General features: G+C 43.3%; 1 protein-coding gene across 2 annotated transcripts in view; it reads left to right on the top strand.

Moving 5' to 3' along the window:
* The window catches only part of TSPAN14 (tetraspanin 14), a 114,128-nt gene that overhangs the window by 13,505 nt on the left and 78,132 nt on the right, over positions 1–22,491 (top strand). For both annotated transcript variants that reach the window (XM_088463086.1, XM_088463085.1), the window contains exon 2: positions 20,975–21,074. In XM_088463086.1, coding sequence (XP_088319212.1) covers positions 20,994–21,074 — 81 coding nt within the window. In that variant the 5' untranslated portion in view covers positions 20,975–20,993. The remainder of the gene's footprint in view (positions 1–20,974; positions 21,075–22,491) is intronic.

Below are 22,491 nucleotides of genomic sequence, written 5' to 3'. Positions count from 1 at the left end.
AGAGGTGTCCACATACACCTAGCCTCAATACGCCATGCGGCACGAGATGCCTGGAGAAAGTGAGCCGCCAGGTCCCATGTGACTCTGCTTGTGCCGGGCGTCTTTTTAGCCCGAAAATGCGTCTTCGTTGCAATGGAATAAGACAAACTGCTTCACAATTAATTTGATATGCAACACTTGTATGTCTGTGTGCAACTGAATATGTATACGAAGCTGTGGTTGCTGCACCGTAGCACTTCGTATACAGACACCGATATACAGGTGTTGCATATCAAATTAATCTGCTGTCTCTTGAAGCGGTTTTTCATATCCGATTAACGCAAAAAAGATGCTCGACGCAAGCGAGTCGTACAGGAACTTCTGCACCAAGAAGGGCAGTTTGGCGTGACTGCAGCAATAGAGAATGAGGATACTTCTGTATACAAACTCCACACAATTAGGGCAGTGCTGTGAATCATATCCACAACCTCAGTGCTGTGAGGCAGTAATGCTAACCATTACACCAACCGTCTCTGTGCCACGGATGTAAATTTCTTATAGCATTTGACACACATCTTGTGTTTCTATACCTTTTGTGTGTGTCATATATTCCAGCAGCATGTCTGTCTATGATGACACATTACACTATTCTGATGTATCAAACATTCAATCTGCGATGTAAATAGCCAAACTCAGGAAGGAACAGTTAAGCAGTGGAAATTCTTTTTACTATATAGTGCAGTGGTTCACAAACTTTTTTTGACCCACGGCGCCCTAGAGTATCAGCATTGTTTCAAGGCACCCCTAAGCCAAAAGTTTCTTATTGAGAAATTCAGAGACAAATACAGTGAAGTAAATTGTCCTTACCTGTCATCCTTCGGTTTGGTTATATAGTGGTGGACAAGTTTGTGCTTCTGTTTGTGCACATATTTACATTACATTCACCATAACTAATTTGCTTTGATGCTGGACCACCAACCTGAGGCACACCTGCAAGTGTCGAAGTCACACCAGGGTGCCGCTGCACACAGTTTGGGAACCATTGATATAGTGTATTTAGTTGTTATTTTTAAAGTATGTTTTTAATAATATACAGCATTTTGTAGCTTCTTAAATTACCTTTTGTATTTACCCCATATCAAAGATGCTTATTGAAACTGCTTATGGTTGTCCTGCCAGCAGTACAGCATCTAGAGACCATTCATGTGTGGGGTTGCTTCTCAGCCAAGGGAGTGGGCTCACTCAGAATTTTGCCTAAGAACACAGCCGTGAATAAAGAATGGTACCAAAACATCCTCCAAGAGCAACTTCTCCCAACAATCCAAGAACAGTTTGGTGACGAACAATGCCTTTTCCAGCTTGATGGAGCCATAAGGCAAAAGTGATAACTAAGTGGCTCGGGGAACAAAACATTGAAATTTTGGGTCCATGGCCAGGAAACTCCCCAGACCTTAATCCCATTGAGAACTTGTGGTCAATCTTCAAGAGGCAGATGGACAAACAAACTAACCCACGAACTCCAGGCATTGATTAGGTAAGAATGGGTGTTCATCAGTCAGTATGTGGTCCAGAAGTTGATTGACAGTATGCCAGGGCGAATTGCAGAGGTATTGAAAAAGAAGGGTCAACACTGCAAATATTGACTCTCTGCATAAACTAAATGTAATTGTCCATAAAAGCCTTTGACACTTATGAAATGCTTGTAATTTTACTTCAGTATACCATAGTAACATCTAACAAAAAGGTCTAAAAACACTGAAGCAGAAAACTTTGTGAAAACCAATACTTGTGTCATTCTCAAAACAAACTTTTGGCCATGGCTGTACATCGCTTCTCCAGATCTCTTGTTCAGCATGAAAGATCTGAAGGAGCGATGAACGGTCCCACGGGAGTGTGCACTGGCCAATATCCTACCCACACACGGAATGATATAGCAGCAATATCGTTCCAATCTGTCGAATGGCCTGTTATATCGCTCCGTGTGTGAGGCCCGAGTGTACATCTGCTGATGTACCTGTCCCTACCGCTGCTTCATCTGTCTATGCCAGCCAGTTAAAACATTTTCTCAGTATGCATTTCAATCTGTTAGTACAGTGCTTGTCAAATCCAATCCTAGGGACAGAATCATAAGTGAAATCATTACATCCACCTGAGGAACTTTTAAATTGTCAATGAGTAATGCATACACCTGTGCTCCAGCAAGGAGATATGGAAAACATGCGCTGTTAGTGTTCCCCATGGGCTGGACTTGAGAAGCACTGTGTTAGAGAATGCATTTAATAAAATTATCATTTATATCTATTAATAGAAATGTATGAAAGCGCTCAATTCCATTTTTCTATTGATCTATTTCTATTGTTTCATTATATGGGATTTTTTACAAATGCCAGATTAATTGAAAGCTGTTTTAAATAAATTTTTTTGGGGGAGCGGTGGATAATTTCTTTATTTTATTTATATCTACTACACATATTACCATTTAATAAAAACAAACAAGCAAAACCCACATCATTAAAGTGTACTTATTTTATATGTTGGATCTTGTTAGAGGGGAGAGTCCTGCTAATCAGATTACTTAAATCTGTGCTCCACATGTCCAGGGCTGGCCCTGACTAAGATTTTAGCCCCCCAACCTCCTGCAAATAGACGCCACCCCAAATTCCAAAGCTAATTCAATCCCCTATGGGCCCATTGCTCAAACCTAATTATGCTCACGTGCCAAGTGCCCAATCTAACCACAAGCCTAGCGGTCACTTACCATGCCTGCAGGTCTACTACCCAACTACATGCCACGGGCAGTTCCCAACTCCCTCATTGTCTCTGAGTTAATGAGGAAAAGGTGTCCCACTGGAATTTTACCTGACCTGCCGACTTTGGCGAGCGCAGTCGGTACTCTTTGTGCTAGCCCTTGCATGTAGAGGTCTGCGCCACTCCTCAGCTTGCCAAGCACTAGATCCTATCTTGGCGCTGGTTTAACTCCCACTACTTGACTCTTGCCTGACTTCACCTGAACAGCAAGGGGATCATTATAAGCTCTATTGCAAGAGACCCCTTGGCTCCAATGCTTAGGCATCCTGGAGTCTTCTGGCTTCACCAGGTATCTTCAGTCTTCCTGCTGCCACCTCTGTTCTTTTCGCCAGGTCGCCTCTTCTGTGTGGGGTCTTCTGCGGCTTTTCGGGACATCTACTATTTTCCGCCTCTGCCGTCATACTGACTTTGTGATGCTAGCTCCGGCTAATAAGAGCAGGAGTGAGTGGATGTTCCGTGGCCACTCCTTATTGGCTGCTTGTCTGTAAACCACAATTGGCTCATGGCCGGAACCAAATTTGACAATCCACAGCATGTCATCGATCGACGCTGGGATCCAATGCCTGGTCCCAGTTCCGGCCCAGTGGAACACCTCTCTATACCTATCAACTGGGCCAGTGCTGTGTTTCTCGGCACCAAGTGCCATCCTGTGCTGCCCTTCCCCTCTGCCCCATGCCTCCCTCCCTCGCTCCCTCCCCCTGAGCTTATACCAATAATGCAATAGGGAGGGTGGGGCACAGGGTTAGCCCGGAACTAACCAGATTGCTGCTGCTGGTGGATTCTGTACTGTGCAGCCACATCAGCTACCTGGCGCCCTTGTGCGGCCGCACGCTCTGTACGTGCCTTGAGGCAACCCTGCCTGTCAGGACTCTGGACAGTCTGGTGACTTTCCAGACTGTCCAAAGTAATCCTTGAGCAAGGTCATCCTAGGCAAGTGCCTAGGTCGCCTATGCCCAGGCCCAGCCCTGCACATGTCCCTTAATTTTCTGCTGCTAGCATCACATATTCTACCTGTACAACCACAATTATTCCAAAAAGATTTGTTTTAAGATTACTATTAAGCTGGGTGTTAATGAGATGAGTGCTATTTTGCGCCATGTTCCGCTTCCAAACATGTGACATCACTCCGAAGAGACAGGGCCTTCGGCATCAGGAAGTACAGCATCCATGGGATGCCCCAGGTGGCTGTAAGGGCTGCAGGGTATGTGCCCGGAGCGCAGCAGTGCTGCAGGTTGCTATTCCAGGCACCCTGCTAGCCAAGTGCTGGTGCTGTGGGGCAGCGACTGTGATCCCCCCTGGGCCCTGCGTCCTTGATGACTGTCTTACCACCAATTTAAAAAAACAAAATGTCACCGAGGCAGTTACCTGGCTTCCCGGAGATACTGGCTAGCAGCGGTAAACATATTCAGTATTTTGTTATTAAAGGGACTACATGTTACTGGTCTTTTTAAAAAATTTTTAATGCAGGTAATGATTTCTGTTGCTTTCCTGGGGCAAGAAAATGACAGTTGATGCGATGTGCTACATAGTTCCCCCCCCCTCTCCCCTTAGCTGTATAACTGTAACATCGTCCTGTCTGAGGTGCCAGTCAGAGGTGCTCCACAACCCTGTTGGCTATTTTGCCAGCGATGATAGCTGACTGCTCTGTCATTTGTTCAGATTCCTGGCGCGGTTACATGACCAAGGAACTAGAAGAATTAGGCTTCAAGTACTTCGAAGGTAAATCCCGGGTACCATTTCGTGGACCAGGACAGTGGTGACCGCACATAGGAAGGATGTGGGGTTCGGGCAAGTAGTGCAATAAAAAGCACAGAGGTACAGCAAGACACCACCTCAAATGCTACCTAGGTTCTTTCTCCCAGAAACTCCGCTATCAAAATCATCCTTAGCGCAATCGATCATTTCAAGGCTTTGCATATACAGTACCTTGCACTATTTACTATTTGGTTAAATATAAATACTAAAAAAAAAAAATGTTACAATTTTGTTAGTAAGTTGTTACTGAAAAATAGTTATTATCATATTGAAAAAATAAAAAATCATACACAAAAAAAGCTTTAAGTTGGTCCCTTTTAACCGCAAAGTACGGTATATTCTTTTTTTTTTCCATCTTTATTTTTGAAGCAATAAATTATACAACAAAACATAACAATAATATCAAAATACATATGACATTAAGATGACAATGATGCACATAATTCAAGAACATCCAGATATTACAATAAAGTCGTCATCCATATCAAATTACCTTATAATATAAATATTGAAAGACAAGTTAGTCATATAGATAAAGGTAATCTTATCGTATGGGATATATATATATATATATATATATATATCGTAGACATAACAAATGAAAGTACGGTATATTCTTACCACTCCCGAGGCCAGTGCAGGGAGGCTCTTTGCATGTGTAAGCTGGCATTGCTAGTTCACATACAGATGTGTCCTCATACATCTAGCCTCCTTGTGTGTGAAATAGCCCTTATAGTTGTGCTATGCTGTAGCATGACTCTGTAGCACCGAGCAGCTTTTTGTGCGACTTTTTCCCTTGAAATGCGTGTTAGTGATGCGAATAGGCTGAACAAGCAGCTTCTACTGATTAAAACGGTATGCGGCACGACTGTATTCTATGTGCGACTGCGGGTACATCTGCATGCGAAACACTACGCTACACTGTCACAGCCGCTGACTCTGTAACAAAGCATTTCACATGCAGATACATGCAGTTGCACCGCATGTATTTTTAATCGGCAAAAGCAGTGTATTCTATTCACACTGCTGTGTGAATAAGACGCATTTAAAAGTAAAAAAGTCACATGAAAAGACTCTGCGCTATGTATGTGGACATATCTGTAGTACCGTGCCAGGGTCTGTCACTGGACAGGCCTCTCTCCCCCTCTCCCAGTACAATACCAGTGAGGCAATCTGTTTCTAAAGATGAGTAAAGCAGAGCACAGGAAGAGGATGAGGAAAGAGAAGAGAAGCTATATAAAAAAATTCCTTTTCTGTAGAAAATGAGTTGAAGTTATTATTTGTGATGGGAGATACTGAGAATTTGCCAAAATGGAGCTTTGCAGTCAGTTGATTTACAGGGATGCTACCTGAATAATGTGTGCACCCTTACCAGTTAGATGTGGAAAGTGTTGCGTTAGTAACTCTGAGTCCCTGAGACTCTTGTAATTGTGATACTAACCTGGGAATGTAGTAGAAAGCAGATTAGCACCTCCTTTTCACTGATCTAAATAAAGGGTGATAACTCGTCCCTGAGGGGCCTTACATCACCACTCCCAGGAATTCCCTCTCACAGTCAATAGCTGCCTCTTACTAACGCTATCTACTGCATAGTGGGCGGGTATTTTGATGCTACCACCAGCCTCTTACGCTGGTACCTGGAACCACTTCTCCAAGGCTCCTACATGGACACCTGGAACCGCTAACTTCTGGGTATGTTTAACACTTCCTTGGTATTGTCTGCTAATTTCCACTGGTCCCTCACTATGACTTGTCTGCAGGGTAGCTGGCAGAGGATTTCAGCTTGGAGACTGTTCTCAATTCAGAATGGCCAGAGAACGAAATAGCGTTTTGCGCTATTCTGGTGGTAACAGGATACAAGCAGATACGTTGTCTTAAGGCAAGATATTTATTGCTCAATGTCTTAAACACAATTCCCCAAGCTGAAGATGCTCAGGTTAATCATTGCATACAGATATTACAGAAGTACAGTCCTTCTTGATGTTCAGGGGATACACACAGAGCTCCCAGGCACAGTACTACAGGGAGTAAAAGCCCACTGCGCCCCTTAACCAATCAAGCTAAGTGCATGCATTGCGTATATATACATTTAACATTATACCTAATGGACGGGGGAGTGGTACTCCTCTGTGCTTGAGACCTCCTAGTACTAGAACACAGACTGTATACGTTTATGATGCCGGAGGTCACAGTGCCGACCGCCGGCATCTAGACTACAGAATCCCGGCGAGGGTTAACTAGCCTACGGCGGGAGACCGGCGCCTGGTATCCCGATCGAATGGATGCCGAGCGCGGATAGCCGCAGCGGGGGGAGTGTTAGGTTTAGGATTCCCGGAGGGGGGCTTAGGGTTGGGCCCCCCCTGGGAGGTTAGGTTTAGGCTAGGGGGAGGGAGGGTTAGGGTAAGGCACCTCCGGGGGGAAGGTTAGGGTTAGACACCCCCCTGGGGGACTTAGGTCTAGGTGGTGGAGAAGGGGGGTTTTAGGATTAGGCACCTAGAGGGGGTATTAGGGTTAGGCACAGGGGGGGAGGTTAGGGTTAGGCACCCTAAAGGAGGGTTAGGGGGTAGAGTTAGGTTAGTAAGTACTTCTAGACGATCGGGATTTCCTTCCATCTCGGGCTGGCGCTGCCGGGATTTGAACCATGCCATGCGGCCAGCGGTGTATCATACCAAATCCACACAGACAACTGTCTCTCAAAATCTGTAAAAAAAAAATACATCATACCTTTCAAAGGAACTGAACCGCTTTCTTCTTTTCATAATTTACCACCCCAAACAGTTGGCTTTCCTAAACACCTTCTTAGATACATGAATACCCCCTGCAGTGCATTGACTGTAAACAGTGACTTGAGGGTATATGTAATAACCTGCGGACTGCAGGCATCAGCAAGTCTAGTGCAAGACTGCCCAATGTTTCTACAACTGTGTACAGCACATAAAAAATAACATGTCAAACATTAAAAGATTTTTATCTGCAGTCTGCTGATCTTTTGCTAACACAGCCCTGCAGTCCTGGCTGCAGATTTGCACACTAGCTTCCGGTTGCAGTGATGCACCTTGCCACTGGATAATACATTTATAGTGATCCCTCCAGCCTGGGGGCAGGGCAGGGCACTGAGGCGCAGGTAGGGAATCCTCTGTGTGCACACTCCCGTAAAGGAGGTTTGGTCACATGGGGAGGGGGCGTATCCTTGTGACATGCTGCCAATTTGTCTCATTTGAAGGCGTGCCCAGAACTTACAGAGGTGCTGGGCTTCCCCCAAGCTCCTCATTCACTGTGAATAGATGATATGCGCACGGCACCTATTCACTCAACGACTATCGGCAATCGCAATTTTCCCACTCACGGGACCCCGCAGCCCGCTGGTGGGGACTGCACGGGGCAGGCTGTCTTAGCTTGCCACAGCTAAAAGGGTAGGGCGCATTTTGACCCTTTAAAATTGGACATGGTGATGCTAAAACAGCAAAGCGGGAACACTAATTTTCCATTCCCCAGACGCAGCACCCTGAGGGTTAATACACTGCACGGGACCCCTCATCTCTTAAACTGCCCGTGAACCATGATATTTCAAATATGTTGTTGCGGCTAAAAGCTTAGTGAGGTCCATAGTCAAACAGATCTCTGTATAACCATATTCGTTGAGGTGGAAATCTCCACATTTGAAGAAGGGTTAACCTTGTGTGCTTCAAGAAACAACCACACTCTTTCATCAATTGAGAGGAGCTAAGGTATATAAACTTGCTTTTGTGGGTCAGTCAGGGGGAGAAATAGGACAGTGTGCAACTTTTGGCACCCTCTGTGTACTGGATCTTGCATATCCTGACCTACCTTGTTGCTGTTATCCTGTCATGCTGTTTTGCTGTGTGTACTTCTGTGTAAAGGAGCTATTGCACTGGCTGTGCCATTTAGCTGGAATAAAAGCCTATTTGTTTTGAACCACTACAGTCTCAAGTGGTCACCTGAATCTAACCGCTGCTCCATAGCAGAACAATTGCTACTTTTTACCCATAATGTTGATTATTCTTATGCCAGTGTTGCCCATAGAGTTTGTTTCATATTGATGAGATCGTATATTTAAAGAGAGACTCCCTATGGAAAATGCATTCTTCCCTTTTCAAAAGTTTCCTGTTCTTAAAGCAAACTCTGGTCTTTAAAAATTGTTTTGTCGGTATCTAAATACCAGTGTGGCCAGATTTGTTTTTTAGTTTCCTATACTGTTATTAGGATTTAGTATTATCACCCGACTATACTGTACTCCAATGGTTCCCAAACTGGGTGCCACGGAGCACTTACAGGGGTGTTGTGGGGCAGGGCATGGGTTTGTGGTCTAAGACCAAATTAAAATAATTTATGATCAGTGTGAAGGCAAATCCAGTGCTGGTGGCTACCAATCATAATATTTGTGGACAAACCGAAGTGTAAAGCTGCGTATCCACTAGCCGATATTTTGAACAATATCGTTATCTTTCATTGTATCGGCCAGTGGATATGCCGTCAGCGACCAGTGATGCGCGCTCCCGCTGGTTGTTGACGACGTCGTACATCACCCGAACCTGCTGTCCAACCTGATATCATCAGGTTGAGCAAGTTTGGGGATGAGGAAGGGAGTCGGCACGGAACAATATCGTGAATATCGTTCAGTGTGTGTGTGTGTGCTCACATTGAGCACACCACTGCCGGGGACACACTACACGATATCACTCATGGAGCTATATCGTGTAGTGGATATGTGCCTTAACACTGTCCACATAACTGTGCCTAATACTGGGTACACTCTGCATCGACCAATTGGTCAGTAGACCGATCCACTGTCAGAGCGGCTGATTGGTAACCTATACACACTTGGCAATCTGTCGCCCATTTGTGATGTCAGTGTCCGTGATCCTTGCATGAACAACTTAACTGGCTAATATTTTGTTTTTCACCAAAAACCACTCAGAAATTGTCATTTTTTTTTTTTTTGTCTGAAATAGGTCATGCCATCTATTTAAGATGTATCCAACACAATTTTAGAATAAATTTTTTTTTTTTTTTTTTTTTTTAATCGCAATATATTGGAAAATCACCGAACACTGGGGGAGAAGAGGCATTGCTATTGCTGGGCATACACTATTCAAATATCTGTCCAATCTGGCTGGTTGAAATGAAAATCTGGTAATATATGTGGGCAAATAACAATCAACCATTTGCTCACAAACACTGGACAACGGATAATCAGACAAATTTGTTAAAACTTAAAACACACGAATTTAAACAATTGTTTTTTGTCTGTTTTCCAGTGTGTAAAACCATATGATCGACTGTCATTTGCTCCCATAGATTTCCATGTTTTCATTCCAACCAGCCAGATTGGACAGATATCTGACAGATAATTGTATATTGTATGCTCAGCATTAGTTGGGATAACCATCGATGGTCATCAACGATGATACCATTGGTGGCTAACCTCGATGGTATGAAACCATAAACAGGGAACCATCCATGGTTTGGCCCACCGATGGCCATCTCTGCTCTCTGACTCAAGGGATGGGGGACCAATCAGTTGGGGGCAAGGCATCCCGGGTTGCCTCGGGGGTGGAGCTAAGCGTCATGTACTGGCGCTGAGTCAAATTTAAAAAAAATTGCCGGGCTCTGTGCCATCGATGGGAGAGAACCATTGGTTCTCCCCCCATCAATGGCAAAACCATCAATCATCGATGGGCGTTAACAATCGATGTATGTTGCCCATCCCTGCTACTATATTTATAAACTGGGGGAAGGGGCGCTGATTACTTTACAATACACAGCGGCTTCTCCACTCTGCAGCCGCCGGGGTTTATACAGGAGCAACAAGCTCCTTTTATCACATTACCCCAGCGGCTGCCGAGAAGAGCATCCGCCGCGCTTTACATAGGAGCAGACTTGCTCCTTCACATTACCCCAGCGACTGCAGCTGGAGGGGGGAGGGCACAGGGCTGCGCGATTACTGCTGGCCACAGTGATCGGGACACATTAGGGGTTGGAGCCAGGGGGTCCCTCTGAGATTGGCGGCTGTGGAAAAATGCCGCCCAGTGGCCATTTCTGACTGGTCGCATTAGATGTGACCAGGTCAGCAAAAGCCCAGCCTGGTGTGGTCGCCCATGATGCGACCATGCCAGGCAAGTGGTTAAGTGTACAAGTTATTGGCAGGTCGCACGTACACCTACCGATGCATCAATAGAATGAGCGATATATCGCCAAGTGTGTACCCAGCATAAAGAGGACAGACAAGCACCATTTACTTGATGTAGTAATTTGGGTGTGGTATAAAAGAATGAGTGTATAGATGGACAGTCAATAGGTCGTCACTAGATGGTTGGCAGGGTGAAATGGTCGACAGTTAAAAGATCGACATAGACTAAGGTCATCATGGTCAAATAGGAAATGTCAAGACATGTTTTCTGTTTGTTTTTTATTTTAATCCCAACACTAACCCTCCCCCTGGTACATAACCCTAACTGTCCTCTTCCGCAGCCTAACCCTCATCCTAACCCTAAAAATCATGAAAAACCATGTGTCAATGGTTTGACCATGTTGACATAAGTCCATGTCTACCTTTAACTGTCGACCATGTTGAACATGTCGACCTATTGACTGTCTACTTAGACACTGAAGATCTTTCATCCGGATACCAGTAATATATGCTGAAATGCACAATGAGAATATTTTGGCATAGGAGTGGTGTGAAATAATTGATTCTCTAGGGCGCCAAGATTTAAGACTGTTTGAGGACCACTTCTGTTCACAATTTTGTGAGAATGATGCATTGGATCCCCTACTCTTAAAAGTTAATTAACTATCCAGTGATTGGCCAGGCATCCGATAATGGTTCTTAAGGTGCATACACACGTAACGATTTTTTGAAGGATTTACCTATAACGACGTCGTTATCGTTCAATCGTTAAAATGTTCAGTTTCTGAGTTAGAACGATGAACGATTATCTTTCATGCGCGTTCCCGTTTGTAGTTCATTCTGACTGACCAACTGAACTATTTTCATTAAGGGAAGTTACAAAAATCGTTTACACTTTAAAAAACTGACAGATAATCTGACAGAAAATAGTTTATAACAATATCGTTGTGTGTGTGTGTGTGTGTGTGTGTATGCAGCTTAAGTGTTGTTTATACCATTTACACATGTTTTGTTGATAAACAAATGTATTACTAATTTTACTGAGCATGCTCATTTCGGTGATTTGGACATAATGCACTAATTTTATTTTGAAAATCACTTTTACTATAATATGCATGTATTAAAAATACTGTTAAATTAGTAGAACTTGTATCTTGTTTTATTTAAAGAAAACTTTTTGTTACCTATAGAACTTGATAAAAGAAACTACTGGGACAACTTTAGTGATGGCAATATAAATACGTAATTAAACTGATTTATTATGGTTCCCTTGACCGGGCCACTTTATAGTACTAATTGTTCTTGTTGTTTCTCTTTCTTTAGTTTGTGTTTCTAATCCCCTGTTTTGGGAGGGTTGTCACACTTCCCACATTTGTGGTAATTTCAATATACTGTATACATATGTGTCCTGCTACACTGTTGCTGTTGTCCCGCCATGTCCCGTTTTTATCGCCCGAAAGTGCTACGATGCAGCGGCCACAGCTTTTTTCCATGCCAAGGTCATTGTAATCGTACAGTCGTTTGTCAGCCTGTGATGAGCTTACACCGAACCAGCAGTCATTCAGTGTAGGCACATCAATCATCTGCAAACATGCTGAGCCTGACGTTCTCTTCAGGTTGTACAACATATTTGCCCGATGATAGATGTCTAAACGACCAGTGGGAGCGCGCATCGCTGGTCGTTTTATATATATATATATATATATATATATATATATATATATGTAACTATTTTCAAACTATTTGCGAACGATTATTGAACTATATCGTTCAATCGCTCAATTTAATAGTCTAGTGGATGTGCCTTTAGGACCTGATTCACTGCCGTACGCAACTGCAATTGTGCACACAATCGGCCGATTGTTTTGCACTGCACATGCAAAGCGGCCGATGCGATCGGGACTGCGATCGCAGAGGCTACTCAGAACCGTCGCGGAGTGATTGACAGGAAGAGTCGTTTGTGGGTGGTGGCGGGGAGGGGGGGCATCAGGGGAACGCAGGTGTGCCAGTGCGTTTGGATGCCGATTCAGGCTCGTGCATAAGTTAGCCACTGCGATGCCGTACGCAGTCTGAGGTCTCATAGCGTGTGTGAAAGTTAGCAATTTCTGAGTAGCGTCAGGGCTTGACTGTGAAGCCATTGGTACAACAGAGTACAATCGCAGTCTTGCTAAACAGTATGTATGTGTGCTGAGTAAAGTGGGCGTCCTTGTGCAGTGCTGCGAGGGTATTGCGATTGCAATGGATTAGCCTACTATCGTAGTTGAACTGCGTGCATAATCGCAGTTGTGTACGGTAGTGAATCAGGCCCTTACTTAATTCGCAATTTCAACTTGTAACACACTCTACATTTTCACATTCCACAGCTAATTTTTTTCTTATTTCTGACTTGTGACTAGGGATCTGGAATGGGTGTGTGAATGCAACTGTAGTGGGCGAACATAAATGGTGACTTCTAGGAATGTAGTCTCAAGTTAAGATGCATATGGCCGCAGGAAAGTCTAGATCTCTGCCTCCTTCAGTGGTCTGACTTGGGTCAGCTATGACTGTGTTGTTAGCGTAACGCTGCATCTGATTGGTAATGACTACATCTGATGTTTATAAATGTAAAATCCACACCCATATATTGAAATACATGAAAGCCACAGGAGCAGTACTTAATAGGTAAGGATACTGAATTAAAACCTCTATGCGCTCCTGTCTATACCTTCTGATATTGATGCTATTTGCGTACGCAGTCATACAGTAAAATAAAGACATTAGACCTTGAACATGTGTTTCCAAAGCACAAAGTATTATTCAAGTAAAGTACAGTCAGTTACACGCTGTGATCTAAGTACAATTTAGCGCAAAGAAATTATACAGACCCAAGATACAGTTATACATACGTACGCGCTCTGGACCAGATACCGGGATCAGCGAGAAACCTCCGTCAATCAGCAAGAAGACTCCAGTCACAACACACACATTTATATCCTTACAGAAACAGACAACACAATAGAGAGGTTTGTTGCTGATCCCATTGGTTCCCTATCACAGTGCGTTTGTTACAGGGCATTTAACAGGTTGATTCAAATGGACACAGAACAGCCTCTAACAGCTTGTTGCCTCCGTTTTCCCGCCTCTGCCAAATCTTGGCTGTTGGTTTTACAATGTACATTTTGGTGCTTTAAGTCTCTATGGTCCATAAGTTGCGAATGCATGTTGCGATCTTCACACCGATGATACCGGAAAGATGTTGAAGTGCAGATCTTTACAATACCAAACACGGCTTACTTATCACGTATTAAACCTTAGATACCAAAATAGTCTTTTATTTCACAGCATTTGTAATAAATGTATAAAACTTGGATCTTATACTTTAAAGCTATGGAACCTTTTGTGTGAGTGTGCATTATGTAAGTATTAGGGATATGGGAAGAGGCGCTAGTTAACTTCGGGCAGATGCGTGCGTGCTAAGCTAATGAATAGCATTTTCATACTGGGCCTTATGCATTCGCTAATATGCGACATGTTAATAGCGCAACTGTGTGTATTAATGTGTGTATGAGGTAGTGTAAAAGATGCGATCGCCTAATGCTAATAATAGCATCGCCATATGTACTTAAGTGTGAGTTTAGCTAAAATGGCGCTGAGCGGCCATTCGCAAAATGGCGTCTTGCCGATCTCATTTCCAAAAATGGTGTCTTGCGGCCATTTGCAAGATGGCGTCGTTTCGATCTTATTTTAAGCTGATCTTGTCTCAGCCAATTATCCAGCTTCGACATAGGATACTCTATACAGATAGTAACCATCATTTTCCAGAAATAAAAAAAATTATTTATGCACAGTTGGGAAAGAGGTAACCCAAAAATGTTTGAATTGAAAAAAATATAAATTGTATATTAGCGTCTGCTTCACGGAGCAATTCAGATGCTTCAAGCAACTGGGGTACTTTTAGCATTTTCAGTACTGTCAGTGAAGCCACAGCTCCAGTGGTAATCCAGTCTTATTTCATCCATGTACGACAAGGAGAGGGAGTTACATCTTGACTGTTAATTAGTCACAGAGATGTGAATTTAAAAAAAAATAAAAAAATGCAATTTGCAATTGGTGCCTATCCACTAATAGACATAGAAACGAGCGCACGATTACAACATTGTAATCGTGCTCTCGTTTCACAGTCTGTGATGTGCCTACACTGAACGTTCAATCGTTCAGTGTAGGCACATCCATCATCCCCGTACATGCTGAACCTGACGTGATAGTCAGGTTGACCAGCATGTATGGGCGATGATAGATGTGTAAAACGACCAGCGGGCACGCTCAGCGCTGGTCGTTTTTGAAATTTAAATGCCCGATTTGCGGCCGATTACTGAGCGATTTGCACGATTACGATGTCGTAATTGTGCAATCGCTCAGTAAGGTCGCGTAGTGGATACGCACCTTTACTCCGAATACGGTCCTTAGTGACTGAGGAAGCGGCTGTATTAAGTTTTCACTGTTAAGTTCTTAGAACAATTCCATGACTTTACTAATCTTGTGATACGGAGCATTATCTTGTTGAATTGGTGCATTGACATACACAGCAGCCATGAAAGAATACATCTGGTAAACAAGGTCCACATATTCTGCAGTCTACCACATGGTCTATCTACTATGAATTGCTCTATGGACACTTGTGGTGCTTTATAAAGAAAAGATAATAATGATATCTGCATGTTCTGTAATGCAGTCACACTACCACCATCCGCTTGCTTTATTACCACCCTGCAGCATGGATCCATGCAATAATGCTGTTTTTGCCAAATCCTAGTCTTACTGTCTGTGTGAAGGCAGTCCCAAGTTTTCTACATCCTATTATCCCTCTTTTAGGTACCATTGTTAGTTGACCGTCTGTAGTCAATGTAATACTTCATACATGTCTAATAAGATAATTTGGTATTTGTCAGTTACCACTGGAAACATGGACCCTACCCTTTGAGTGAGACCAGAAAGTAAGGCACTCTCTTGCACACTTTAACTCTCCCTTGACCCTCATCATTGCCCGATTCAAGGTTTGTGGAGGCCCCAGGGCAACAAACTTGTGGGGTCCCTTGATAGACTGGCAAAGTTATTAAAAAGTATAATGTGTAAATACTCCCAGCATGACAAACATGTTAAACATACTGTAGTGCCCCCAGGTCACATAATGCCATACAGGAATACCTGTTCACATATGCCCACCACTGGTGATGTAGCTATGTGTGGGAGAGACTGGGCAACCACCCCAGGTGCCCTGTTAATCCAGCACTGGCGCTCATTCTGTCACATGCTGCTCACCTCATTTACAATGACTTAAACCACTGACAAGTAGCAAATGAGCTCTCTTATGGAGTGTTGGGGGCATTTGAGTCGGGGGAATTTTGTCAACATAGCCATCTCCCCTCTTGTACCAAATCTCTTCTGGAATGTCGGATATGGAGTCCATGTTTCCAAAGGCATCTGTATAATCAAAAGGTATTTTAATTGGTATGAGTTACTGGACTTTTGCACTTTCAAATATGTTGATGAGTAACTTACATTGTCTCTGTGTTTATGTGCATGATAACTAGAATGGTATGTTAACTGATAAATAAGTGTTTTGTTGTATTCATTTATCGTGTGCTATAGATCAGGTGTGGGTGATTCAGTGGGGATGCAGGGAAGCCATCTGGCGCAATTTGCAGATGGTTTTCCTTGACGCATGCAGAATGTAATTGCATACAGATCTCTGCAATTACTACGGCATTTCTGGGTGCTAGCTGCAGGTTATCTACCAGATGTGGGATTGTCTGTGCCAGTGACTTTGTCTAAAGATGCAGTGCAATGTCCGATGGTGTGTCCAATGGTGCGCTGATAGTATGCGCATCTGCAGATCGACATCGCAGCTGGTGGGCGTCTTAATGTGATGCTTGCTCATTGGTTGCAGCATTAAAATAATGACACAGTAGCGGCTGAAAATAGATTCCACCTCTGAATCCACCCCCTGTGTCTGCCACTCAATCATCTGTGGAACTACACATCCCAGCATGTCCTGCGACCGTTTTAAGCATGCCTTGGCAGTCATGCTGGTATGTGAAGTTCCACAGCAGCTGGCGTGCCACGCATGCATTGCCTGCCCCTGCTCTAGATCATATTCTATGAGGACTGGGATTTTGCTTACTGCATATCTTTTAGTCATAACTTTGGAAGAAGTGACACACAATAATATTATCATGAAACAAATTGCGACTAAGATGCATTTTTGGGCTAATAAAATGCAAAAAAATACTCTGCGCAAGCTAAGTCGCACGGGAGCTGGCACGCTGAGATGGGCTGTCTGGCGCGACTGTAGTAATAGTGTATGAGGACGCATCTGTAAGTATTTGCAAAGGAGGGGGCCACATTGGAACCCATGGTACTTCTCTATTGTAGATAATATTGTGTCATTGAAATAAAAATAATTTTATGTGAATGTTTTTTCCAGTAAACTTGGAAAAAAAACTATTTTCAGGTCCTTTTTACAATTCATTATTTTCAAGAAAGAGGGACACCGCTCTTAATCCCTCCACCTAAGATGGTATACTAATGTAGAGACTGACAATGTTAATCATACTCAAGAGACAGTCATCTGGTCAAGAGTTTCTTGTTTTGATAGTAGGTCTTGATACTGAATGGTAGAGGGAATTGCGAGCTGAAATGTTTGGTCTCAGCAGGGCACTTTACGCCTTTATGGTTTTTTTTTTGCAAACTAGACAATGAGGGTGTAATAAGGTACTCTTACATACATTGAAAGTTCTAGTAGGATCTTCTAGAACAGTGGTGTCAAACTCTGGTCCTCCAGCTGCAGTGGAACTACACATCCCAGCATGTAGTGCCACAGTTTCGCTATTAGGGCATGCTAAAACTGTGGCAGGGCATGCTAGGGTATGTAGTCCCACAAAAACAGACGTATCCGAGTTTGACACCACTGTCCTAGAAGGTGTCTGTACACTGCATTGTCTTCCTGGTATTTGTTGCCTGGTGATGCGATAACTCACCAGGGTGATGACATCACCTACCCAGAAGTCTGAGGGATGAGAGTTTGTATAGCATGGTGTACATGGAATATATGTTTCCCTGTATTCCTGAGAAAAATCTTAGTAAACATTGAGCAACAAGCTATATCAAAAGATCCGATGTTTCAATCTATTGCTGCTTTACATAGTCTGGGGAGTGCCACCCCAGTGTGTCTGTGTGTGTGTGTATATATATATATATATATAACACCGTATATACTCGAATATAGGCAGAGGTACCTACTTTTACCACAAAGAACTGGGAAAACTTATTAACTCGAGTATAAGCCTAGGGTGGGAAATGCAGCAGCTGGTATTGCCCCCAGTAGTAATCCCCCCCTGGTAGTGCCCCCAGTAGTAATCCCCCCCTGGTAGTGCCGCCTGTAGTAATCCCCCCCGTGGTAGTGCCCCCTGTAGTAATCCCCCCCCCCTGGTAGTGCCCCCTGTAGTAATCCCCCCCCCCCCCAGTAGAGAGAGACGAAATAAGAATTAAAAAAAAAAATCACTTACCTGAAACCCCCGCTCCTGGTCCCGCCGCTAACGACTCCTCCGGCCGCTTTGCATGGGAGAGACGTCATTACTCATGACGTCTCTCCCATTACCCACTGCGGGAGCCGGAAGATGGCTCCCGCAGTGGGAGCAGCAGCAGCTGATGAGTCTGACAGACTCTCAGCGGCTGCTGATTACAACAAACACACAGCTGCTGGCTCCTGCGGCTGTGTGTTTGTGCTGTGTAGCGCTGACCGAACTCCGTCCGGTCATCGCTACACACTTCACTCGAGTATAAGCCGAGGGGGTACTTTTTCAGCACAAATAATGTGCTGAAAAACTCTGCCTATACTTGAGTATATAGTGTGTGTGTGTGTGTGTATCAGTCCGGCACTCTCATAAACTGGAAAATTGTTGTGCCCGTGTGCCTCTTTAAAAAAAAACGTTGCAGAGATAGGCGACAAAAAAGTGGCACTCCGGATCTCAAAACGACAAATATGCAAATCCTTTAATCCATAAGCAGGATAATCAGGCTGATGTTTCAGGGCCTCAACGCCCCTTTATCAAGGTAAGTGACAAGAATGTAAGACAAAGACTAACCTTAAATACCAGAGAAGAACCCCGATCATGTCCGGAAGCAGGTGAGTGAGCGGCTGGCAGGTCCTGGAGTGATGACGTCATCCCGTTGATGACGCCCGGGTTGTCCGGATAACCAGGACGCCGTTCAGTCTGAAGTGTGTGTAATAGAAAAGAATATGTTAGCTGAAAAAAACCACCATACTAGAAAATTCACTAGTACCACTATCGGAAAATAGTGATAAAAGAAAGAATTCCCAATGTGACAATGTGGATAATGGATCAGAACAAAGCATTAACATATAATATGAGGCAGATATAATGCAATAAACAAAACAACAGACAGAACAAGCAGGGTGATGTACAGTGTATCGCTCCTACTTCTAATGAAAGACTGTACATTATAAATCATCACGTGGAATCAATAGAGATTGTATTGCTAAAGTTATCTATGGAGAAATACATTACTATCCCAAACCCATATAGGGTAGTAAACCAATTAAATGACTACAGTACGTTCCACATCATCCTTCCATTTAGGCCATTTGGGCTAATGGTATCCAAAACAAACATCCAATTTTCTTCTGCCTGCAGAAGCTTATTTGCTCGATCCCCTCCTCTCAAGGTTTTGGGCACATGGTCGATGATCATGTGTTTAAATTCCGACAACTTATGTTGTTTCTCCGCAAAATGTCTTGCTACGGGTTGGCCCGCACACACACCACAAAAAAGTATCCATAGTTCTGTACAAGGCGGAAGACATTGCAGAATATGTACAATACACACCAGCTAACCAGAGCACACATACAAAACATTCCTACAAATAACAGTGCACAGCAAAATGACATACATGACAATGTATGTAGTTCTCCCTGTACAGTGGTATGGACATGGGGCGCAGTAGCGACAGAAGGGGGGACAGGATGGAGCAGTACCGCGACAGACCGGGGGTGAAGTACAGCAGAGAGAAGGCAGGGCGGAGACTGAAGTGACCCAGCAAGATTGATGGATGGATGTATATTAAGAGGAACCCAGCACTCTTCAAAACATGTCCTTTATGGATGCCCTGGTGTCTTCCATAACCAAACAAGTATAGTCAAAAAAAATAAAAATAAAATAAATAAAGGCAGTACTCTAGGGACTGTTGCTGAAAAAAGTTCTTGCCACCACCAAGTTTCGTCCAAAGTTTTAGATTTATTAAAATCTGTGTGTATGTATATGTGTGTGTGTGTGTGTGTGTGTGTATATGTATATGTGTGTATATATATATATAATTCTAAAAAAGGAGGTGAGAAAAGGCGCTCTCTGGTGTAGTATTTTAGAAATATTTGAATTTTCAAGATAAATATTTCAAGTACCTTCATCAATTAATAAAGAGGCACATCAGGGGTCTTAGTTTGGAGCCAGCGTGTACTCGTTCTCAAAAAGAATCCCAGAATCGACAGGCACATCATGGTGCAGCGGCAGGACGAGAGGAGGTGTGAGGGAGGTTCCACCATTGAATGTACGGGGAGGAGCGTAACCAAAGTGATTGTTTCAGAATTCCGAGGGCACACTTAATAAAGTCATCTGTCGATTCTGGGATTCTTTTTGAGAACGAGTACACGCTGGCTCCACACTAAGACCCCTGATGTGCCTGTTTTTTAATTGATGAAGGTAGTTGAAATACTTATCTTGAAAATTCAAATTTTTCTAAAATACTACACCAGAGAGTGCCTTTTCTCACCTCCTTTTTTAGATACTCTACTACTATTTGACTACTATACAACAACAGTCTCTCAGGAGAAAATTGGCGGCCACCTGTCACACGGGGAGTGTATTTTTGGAAGAATTCATTTTAAAGGACTTAGACACAGATAATTCTTGGTGTAGCGCTATTAACAGTACCCTTGTTATATAGTTATATATATGCGGGTTCGGATTTACTCGGTTCTTTTCGCCTCTTTACCGCAAGTTTGGATTTATTTTATTGGCTATCCAAAACACGTGATAGCCAATAAAGTGCCGTTTTGAGATCCGAGTAAATCCGAACCCGCTCATCTCTAATAAATATATATTATTAATAAGCAAAACCTTTATTTAGCAAAAATCCATGTTCAGAAATACTGTGAACATCCTATATTTATTTCATACATGATTTCTGTGTAGTTTTTTAAATTTATTTATTTTTTTTAATTGCCAGGAGGTCATCCTGTTACAAGATGCACTACTATCGGTATAGCACAGCGGAGGTTAGCTGTTGCTACAAGTATCTTCTCTTCAGCTACAATATAATATTCTGGGTAAGTTTGTCAATGAAATTGCATCAGACACGAAGAGCTATTATAAAGGATTCCTATTTTCATTATGCATTGGATAGCGAACATAGCTTTTCAAAATTGATTGCCGTTCACAATATACTCATTTTGAAAACCATCTATCAGCAACCATCCCAGCAGCCCAGACAGCTGCGGATTTGTAAAAGTTTTTATATAGAGCACCATTTACGTTCTGACTTATATAGGGCCTGATTCAGAGCGGAACGCTATTCTGATGTTCACGCAGTTGAGCGATTACCAGTGGTCTGTGCATGCGCCCCAGCCACATTGCGCACGTGCTGTGATTGAATTGCGATCATGCACGCTGTGAGGATCCACTCATGATTGACAGGAAGAGACCGTTACGGGGAGTTCCGGCCAAAAACGCAGGCGTGTCATGACCGTTTCCTGGGCGTGTAACTAGCCAGTGTCTGAGATCACGCATGCACAGAACGAACCTCCAGCTTCTCAGTTATCACAGCTATTCTGAGTGACCATAGACTTACTTAAGGAGTCAATGTTTTGAGGATCTGCGTACAATGTTGTGTTTGTGTACCCAGTTGCGGGCAACTACGAGGGCTTCGTTGGGCGTCTCCATACAAAATCTGCCGTCTGTCCCATTAGCATATTTTAGCTACTGCGATCCCTGACCGTATGCATTACCGTCCGCCTCTGATTCAGGCCCATAGTCTGTACAATACAAGTATTCAACCGCAACAAATATATTTTAATTGGAAATAAGCTGCAGAGTATCATGTCACACAGCAGTGAATAATCCAAAATTTTTTACAAATTACTACAATTTTTAAAATGGAAGCAATTATTTATACCTTATATTTGCAGGTTCACTGGCTGTAATTGAATAGCATGTACATATTGTTTAAGTTCTGGGGCCAAATGTAATTGCGCCCGAGTTTAGTGCTATACTTGCACATTTTTAGAACTCACCCTATGTAATAAGGTGCCAGAACATGCATACTCGCATGTTTCTTACACCCCCGTTTTGCCATTGTGAGGATATAACTCGGCCAGCGTAATAGAGTGCAAGTTTTTAACTCACACTGTTACTTACCTAACACTCTCAAAATAATAGACCTGCTTCAGGTATAGCCTGAGCAATTGCAAGTTACACAGAAACGTGCACAGATCAGTGTATAAAAACCTATAGAAGTGTAAAAAAAAAAAAATGCAGTGGAGCCCCTCCTAAAAGCACAACCAGCACCGGACTTTTCTGATTCTGTCCTGGTTGTAAAAATATGGGGGGGGGGAGACGTAGGGTCCCCCCGTATTTTCATCAACCAGTACCAGGCACAGTGAGCCAGTCCTCGTTGTGGAAATACGGATAAAATGAGTAGGGGTGCCCTGTATTTTGCACAACCATCACCGGACTTTCTAGCGGGGG

The sequence above is a fragment of the Taudactylus pleione genome, unplaced genomic scaffold (genome assembly GCF_031769625.1).
Source record: "Taudactylus pleione unplaced genomic scaffold, aTauple2 ptg001314l, whole genome shotgun sequence".
Lineage (NCBI taxonomy): Eukaryota > Metazoa > Chordata > Amphibia > Anura > Myobatrachidae > Taudactylus > Taudactylus pleione.
Note: the sequence above shows the minus strand (reverse complement) of the source record. Positions and strands in the feature narration are given on the sequence as shown.